The 7,844-nt window shown below is 38.0% G+C and overlaps 1 protein-coding gene and 2 long non-coding RNA genes across 4 annotated transcripts in view; 2 read left to right on the forward strand and 1 right to left on the reverse strand.

Moving 5' to 3' along the window:
- LOC140950277 (cell adhesion molecule DSCAM-like) overlaps window positions 1–7,844 on the forward strand; it is a 265,680-nt gene that overhangs the window by 193,641 nt on the left and 64,195 nt on the right. Inside the window, exon 1 of one of the 2 annotated variants that reach the window (XM_073399496.1) lies at window positions 7,279–7,400. The exons of the other annotated variant lie outside the window; for it this stretch is intronic. Coding sequence (XP_073255597.1) covers window positions 7,349–7,400 — 52 coding nt within the window. The 5' untranslated portion in view covers window positions 7,279–7,348. Of the gene's footprint in view, window positions 1–7,278; window positions 7,401–7,844 lie in introns of those variants that run through there. 2 annotated transcript variants of the gene reach the window in all.
- On the forward strand, window positions 1,683–4,624 carry LOC140950352 (uncharacterized). The gene is made up of 2 exons (XR_012167179.1): window positions 1,683–1,852; window positions 4,202–4,624. It is a non-coding gene; the product is annotated as an uncharacterized lncRNA (long non-coding RNA).
- On the reverse strand, window positions 4,453–6,583 carry LOC140950345 (uncharacterized). The gene is made up of 3 exons (XR_012167171.1): window positions 6,524–6,583; window positions 5,742–5,786; window positions 4,453–4,823 (listed from the first exon to the last, which is right to left on the reverse strand). It is a non-coding gene; the product is annotated as an uncharacterized lncRNA (long non-coding RNA).

The raw sequence follows: 7,844 nt of genomic DNA on the forward strand, positions 1-7,844 counted from the left end.
TCAAAAGAAACTGGCCATGGTTTTGAGTTAGTGGGTAGCAAAACATCACAGAGACAATATTACAATGGAGGTAACATTGTGGCAAGCTTTCTGATACTTGCTTCCAGTATACAATGTATTGTATATACTGTCACGTTTTGACCACCTGAGAGCTTACATTAAGCACATGCAATGCAATTAATTCCTGCAAATATAGGAAACTGTACCTTTCCTACTAGAGAAGACTAACAACTATACTGTACATCTGTCATGTCACTCATGAGAGAATGTTTCCTCTTTACAGTGAGTTAGTAATAACAGAAATTTTTGACATCAGTTTACAGCTAAAAAGCAATATTTCACTCAATCTAATGCAATAATTATTATTGCATTAAACAGATTTCAAGAATAAATATGAAACAAATAACGCTTAAAGTTTCTTACCAGTGTACAACAGTGTGAACTTCGTCACAGACAACGGCCACAACATTCTGCCTGTAATGCTGCTGTGAAAACATTTCCCGGAACTTTGTGTCCCCAACAAATGACTCTGGACTTCCATATAAAAAGTGACATTTAATCTTGCCCTCGAAAATACCATTATCTTGTTTAGCACTTTCTCCAATGAAGGCAGCTTCAAAGCCGTGTGACCTCAAGTATGTAACCTGGTCTTTCACGATTGAGCTTAAAGGGGAAACCACAATTACCACTGGCAATGAAGGCACGTCAAATCCCCGGTAAAATAAAGCTTTACAAACGCTAGGCAAGATCTGAAAAGTCAGGCTTTTACCGAATCCGGTGGGCAAAGCTGCAAACACATCCTTTTTACTGGACAACATTCTCAACGATTAAAACCTGCTCAGGCTTCAGTTCCTCGACGTCTGGAAAAGATTTAAGACCTTCAGATATAACTTCTCTAATATCTTTCCTTGTTGGAATAATGGCAGCCATGATTCTCCATAAATCACACGTGCGTAGCGTAACCTACTTAACGCGGGTAATTTAGAAAGCCTTCTTACTTTACCTGTGGGAATGCATGCGCGCGTGCATACTTGTCTGGCTCGTTCACCAAAGAAATGCACGCAATCAGGAAACTTTCAGTTACAGAACATCCTCGTCCATTTGAAAATACTGTCTTCCCGAAAAACTAACACATGGAAACGCATGTGAGGGTATTTTAAAGCTTGAGCTTTCAAGACGTATTCAATTCAAGCTTTTTATCGATCAGGCCCTCTATTTACGTTATTTACGATACCTTGCGATCGGTCAGAAGCAGAATTTTCTTGGTGCAAATGGGAATAGTCATCCGAAATGTTTTTCCGAGTCATCGATAGTTCCTTCGTTTCTGCTTAGGGAAGCAGATAGTGAAAGTTTCCCTTGCGAATATACACGCATAGCGTTGGTGAACGAAACCAGACAAGTATGGCGAGATAATAGCCGTCGTGTACGAACACATGAAAAGAACTCAGGAGATGCTGTTCGCTGATTGGGCTCAATAATACAAAGGCTTTTTTGTGCCCAATCAGGAGCCGGCATCCGTTTGAATTTTTGGAAATGGTTCGTTAAGAGTCGGTACCCAGGGGCTCTTTCGCCCGTACTTGAAAACTTTCGTCGCGCCTTTTCTCCCGGCCCGACTGACCGACCCTGGGTCTCCGACAGGGGGGGTGGTGAACTAGGTAGTTTGTTTGTCCCGACGATCTTGGCCATCGTGACGTCACGAAGAGAGAAGCGCGCAACTTCGAGGAGTTTTCGAAAATGGCGCCGTTGCCATTTCCAAATGCTACTTTTAAAGTTGGTTTTCCTGGATAGTGACGCTCCAAAATGGTTTTTGTCACGGTAGGATAGTGCAGTTGCAACATCTCTTTCCGAGAAGGTGAGTGAATTGTGTATTAATCCGACAAATAACGCGTATGAGAGCTGTAAACAGTTTCGGTCAATTTCCTCGAGTGCAATAATGTGCCGCAAAAGTTTGCATGTTCGCACAGTAATATCGCATTTTCTCGAAATCGGTGAGGTGTTGAACATCGAAACTTGGCATAAGGGTGGTTTACTTCTATTGGAATTATTGTCTCTAAAGTTAATTGAGATAAACTAGCAGAAAAAATGATCAGTCCATTCGAGTGTGCCAGCGTAGCCGCTAAGGTAGAGGGAGAACTGATGCAATTGTATTCATTACTTTGCTATTATCTCTCCATAATGCCAATAGTATCACCTATTCAAGCTGTCTTTTCGGGATAAGTAAACTTTAAAGTAGTTTCTGTTAGAGGGAAAGTATAGTTGCAACAGCTCTTTCCGAGAAGGAGAGTTAATTGTATTATATTCTGTTGATAATTACCCCGTAAACAGTTTAAGCCAATTTTTTCAAGTGGAATATCTGTCGCAGAAATTTGCATGATCGCATATTAACATCGCATGTTTTAGAAAATCGTTTTGGTGTGGAAATTCGAAACTTGGCAGAAGGGTAGGCCAGCAATAGTGGAAAACATTGCCCTTGATGTTTAATGGGAGAAATTGGCAGTAAAAATGATCAGTTCATTCGAGTGCGCTTATATTGATATAAACAGATGACCTCGACTCGGTTACCCCGGCACAATGTAAGTCAATTATTTTTCGGTTTTAAGGAAAAGGAAACCAAAGACTTCCCTCAACACTATGTATCTATAATAATTACACCAGGAATATATATTTTTTTAACACTTGAAGGTTGTACCATCTTGTTGAAGCAAAGGATATTTCTCTGTAATACCTTTAAGCTTACATTAAGTTTTCATAAATAGCAAAAAAAATTAATAAGATTTACATACAGCTCCATCTGTTATGCATGAAGCAATTTCACATCATTCCACATCAATAGTTAGTGCGAATGGAGTCAAAAATGTACAGTGAAACTTGTATAATTTAAGCGGACACCTCAGAGAATGCTGTAGTGCACACTTGATACAAAGTTTCATCCTGCTACATACAGGTTTCGATAGAAAATGTCATATGAGACAGACCTGCCAACTCTCACGATACGCTCTTCTCACATATGGTAATATGCCCGTCTAACCTCGTTTACGGGTAAAAATTCTTTTGAAATTCAAATACGAAAACGTCTTCTGATTAGCATTTCAAAGGATTTTTTACTCAAAAACGAGGTTAGACAGGCATATTACCATACGTGAGAAGAGCGTATTCTGCCGTGAGTCTCACGATTTTTTAACTTTTCTCACGGTCTCATGACAAGACTCCCAATCTCATGGTTTTCTGGGAAATATTCTAAATTGAAATATTACCTTGTTGAATAAAAACGTAAATTTTGGGGGGAAATTCTTGTGCCTGGATAAGCTTTGACTATTTTAGCCATGAAGTTGTCTTAGCCCAAAGAAATGACTCTGCTGTATGTTTCGTCACAGTGATAACCTATTTTCTGGCCTCTTAAAGTCATCAAAGAAAAAGCGGCATCTAATTTGTTACATAACCGACCACACCAAAGCAAGGTTATATTAAAATAAACAGTTGATTCCCCTAATGGAAAAGGGGTCGTTTAATTTTGATCGGGAAAAAATAGAATCTCACTAGTTTTTGTAGAATCTCCCGATTTTTTTTCATGAGTCTACAGATTTTCCTTTATCAGGGGTTGGCAGGTCTGTATGAGGAGCTAAGTACCATTCAAATAAAAGGCGGAAACATTTGGAATACTCCCAGAGATATGATGATATACATTTGCATTAATATCTCTTTTGTGTGTGGAACAAATTGTACCTCAAATTTTAAGATATCAAATGAGTAAAACAAGCTTTATACAAACAAAAATGAAATGAGAAAGTACTGTAACTCATTTATATAATTTACAGAAGTCCCCTGGTGACACTAGCCAAGTGCTGATAGGGCAAGACTCCCAATCTCATGGTTTTCTGGGAAAGCAAAAGGCATCTTAAAATAACAAAAGGCACATAGGGCTCAGCCGAATGGTACCATAATGACGTCAAAACGTATGGAAACAGGCCTTTTCTCTGAAACCCGCCCCATTCCCCTATGGCTATTTTTATTTGCGTTTACCCTACCTCACCTCACCTCCCCTCCCCCTACCTGATGAAACAAGGCTTTCAACAGTTTGTTGAGATAGGATGCTTTATGTTTTAAAGGATGAGCTCATCATATTTTATTATTGTATAGATGGGGGTAAGATAAGTTAACAATAATAGACAGATTATTATAGGTGGGTTACTCATTTTTACAGCTATCCCTGGAAGAAGAAATAGAAGTAAGGAGCTGACTGGAGCCACTGAGATTGAGGAGAGAAGAAAGGAAATTGAAAGAGAAGAGAAAGACTTGGAAGGAAAAGAAGAAAGGTTAAGACAAAAGGCAAAAGAAATTAAAAACACAGTAATAGAGGCCAAACGGATAGCTGCCCAACTGCAACTAATGGCAGGGCAGCTAAACTGCTTGGCTAACTAAATTCTAGAAGAGACAAAAAAGTTAAAGAAGAAGTAAAAGGAAAACACCAGTGTAAGAAAATTTTATTGATAACAAACCGTTTCTTTTAATCAAAGTCAATGTGCAAAGTTTTTAAATGTAAACAAGTCTAAGTCAGACCTGTTATGCAAGAAAGAAAACACATTTGTTCAGTATATAAAAAATAAAAGGAAACTGGTTCTTCTAATTTCTCGTATCCTGTATGGTCTCTTCTTGCTCCATGGAATCCACTCCATCTAACATCCTCCACTTCTCGCACCGCACTACTCTCTTCGTGGAATCTATTATACTAGATCTTTACAGACATCCAGTAAGCAGCACCTCCTCCATCATACACTGCATGTTTTTTCTCATCATCTACAGAGTATTCCCAACCAAGGAAGCACCTAATTATAAAATCAGTCAGATAAAAAGAGATTATTATATATACAAAAGTCAAAACAAAATAAATCAATAAAGGCAATATTATCACTTAAAATCCCTAATTATTTGTTAAGCATCTCTTAAATAATATATTTTAATGGTTTTCCTCACCTACTCCCTAAACTTCACATTAATATAGGTGAGTAAAACCACAAACACCACCACCCCCCTCCCCCTAGCAACGGTAAAAAAATATTTCTCCCTTGAATTATAAATTTTTGTAACTTCAAGCAACCTATCAAGATAATCCAAAGACTAGTTTCTAATCTTAAACCAATAGCAAAATGAATACCTGTCAACCTAACTGTAATCATACCATAGCAATGGCAAGGCTATGTGAAATATATTAGCAGAGGCAGTACAACAGCAAATTTTAAAGAAAGGCTTTAAATCTATTTTAATGGAACACCTATAGTCATGGAATGATTGTCTTTACTGAGTTACGCCTACCAAGAAATTACCACAAAGCTACATCAGCTGGGTGATAAAACTGTACGAGCAGGCCCCGAATTGTTGGAACTGGACAGTGTCACTTGATGTAACTGACAATAGCATGGAGTCCAAGTAAGTTAAAAAGCATTAATGAATGAACTCGTGTAGTTGAACTACACAAAAAGGAAAACCGAAAAAATGTAACATAAAAAAAGTCTCTTTTTATGTTGTAAAAGTGTGAGAAGGGTGATGATATTCATCGCATGAAAATCCTGCAATTTTTTATATCCTTAGAAATTTTTTTCCCCTCATTTTTTAAGATGCGGACGCCCGAGGAAACACATTTTCAATATTACACCATTAAAACGCTTACTAGTGTCCGTTTTCTTGGCTTTTTCTAGTTTTTTTTCCTATTAACTCTGTAAAGCGATTAAGGCACAGCTACATACCCATCCTTTCTACGGCTCCTCCTCCTGGATTCTCTGCATAAAGCCCTAAAAATGTTGATGTTGATCAAAAACTTTAGCTTACAGCACTTTACCCTAGTGATAGATTCTGTTTGACTATTTACTGGATAAAAACCATGTTCTCCTTTGTTTGTGGGGTGAAGAAGCAAAGAGAAAGGCAATGTGAACTTATCTCCATCATGAGCAATGAATGTTTTGACAAAATGATCATAATTTATAGTGAAAAGTTGCAATATAATAAGCTATAATAATATCCTTGGTTATCGCGCGACGATTAGGTTCAATTAACATTTTGATACGTTTGACTCAAACACGAAATCCTTCCAAAACCCTTGAAGATCATAGCCCATATTCTATAAAAAAAAACCACTTGCTTCTTACATTTGTTTAGTTTTAATAAATTGTGTAATTAATAGTCTAGTATGAACATCATGACGCTATGTTTCGTGACCTGTCCACGCCACTTTCGCAATTTTTGTAAACATCCCTGAGGTTTGCGACTTTTATCCCACTGATCATTTTTGCTAACTTATTAGATGACTCACTTCTATCACTAATTGAGAGACCTATACCATATTAACGTCATTTGTTTTTCTCGAGACTAAATTCTGCTGGGCTTTTTAGTTATGCGTCTCTAAAGACGCCCCGGTATGAGTTGTACCATCTGGTCGATCTCGGGAAGTTCTTGATTTTTTACGATGGAAATGCTCTTTCCTAGAATAAATTGCAATTTTACTATATAGCATTAATAGATAAACACATACCTTCAGTCGTTTCATCGCAACGTCTCGACTTTTACCACTTGAAACCACGAAACAATTTCGCTCGATGAAACCACAGGTAGCCCAAGCTCGAAATATGAGCATCGGCGAGCATCGGCATTGTTGCATAACATTCAAAATATAAGGATTTGTATGGGAAAAAAACCTATCGCCTCTGTAACCTACGAAAATTAAAGAATTTCAATAAAAAACAGCTTACCTTACTTAAAATGTGTGTTACATCTCTCCTGTGTGGTCCACGGGCCGATTTATGGCCGTTTTATGGGTTTTTATGTAAACGGTTTTCTCTCTATATAAAGGTTTACCTTTATATAGAGAGAAAACCGTTTACATAAAAACCCATAAAACGGCCATAAATCGGCCCGTGGACCACACAGGAGAGATGTAACACACATTTTAAGTAAGGTAAGCTGTTTTTTATTGAAATTCTTTAATTTTCGTAGGTTACAGAGGCGATAGGTTTTTTTCCCATACAAATCCTTATATTTTGAATGTTATGCAACAATGCCGATGCTCGCCGATGCTCATATTTCGAGCTTGGGCTACCTGTGATGAAACCATTTAAAGTTCCCGAGATAAATTTCTCGTGACGTCACGATGGCCAAGATCATCGGCCGCGCGATCCCTATAGGAGCGATTGGCGAGTTCATCACCCCCCTTTGACCGCTAGACAAGGTAATCGCGGCCACAGGTTTCCTCTTACGCACTTCCTTTTCATTTAGATTCAAGTTCCTTGGCCTTCGTTTTGTGTATCAGAGGAAAAAAGTGAATCAGAATTTAGGAAAGGAGTTGGTTTTACGCTAAAGGATGCGTTTCTTGTCTTTCAGTCTCCTGTTAGCAGGAATCTCTTGGACGAACGGTTGGTATTTCAGTCTATTTCTTACACTTAGTGAGTTTTAATGCCGTGTATTATGAGAAGCTTAGAATGCTTCAGTCCTTCAGCTGAAGCGTTGGGATATAAACTTCAGTTGTTTTATAGGTGAATAGAGATACTTCTAATGTTTGGAGAAATCTCTGTCATAATGCAAATGTATGTAGAATCAAGACGGTGAAGTCTGTTGGTGAATACATTTATGTATTTATGATTATAAGTTTACATGAGAAAGCTGTTATTCAGTCAGTGACACAGGCAGCTCGGAAGAAACAAACGATTTCTCCCAATAGGATTCGAACCTAGGACCATCTGGTTACTACTACCCCTAGGCTAAAGAAAAACTTGTTGGAGCCATAAAGGCCACTAAACAAGGTTCATGTGACAAGCATCCTCCATACTGCTAGGACTAGGATGTTGATATGTGCTTAT

This window comes from Porites lutea, chromosome 10 (assembly GCF_958299795.1).
Source record: "Porites lutea chromosome 10, jaPorLute2.1, whole genome shotgun sequence".
Classification (NCBI taxonomy): Eukaryota; Metazoa; Cnidaria; class Anthozoa; order Scleractinia; family Poritidae; genus Porites; species Porites lutea.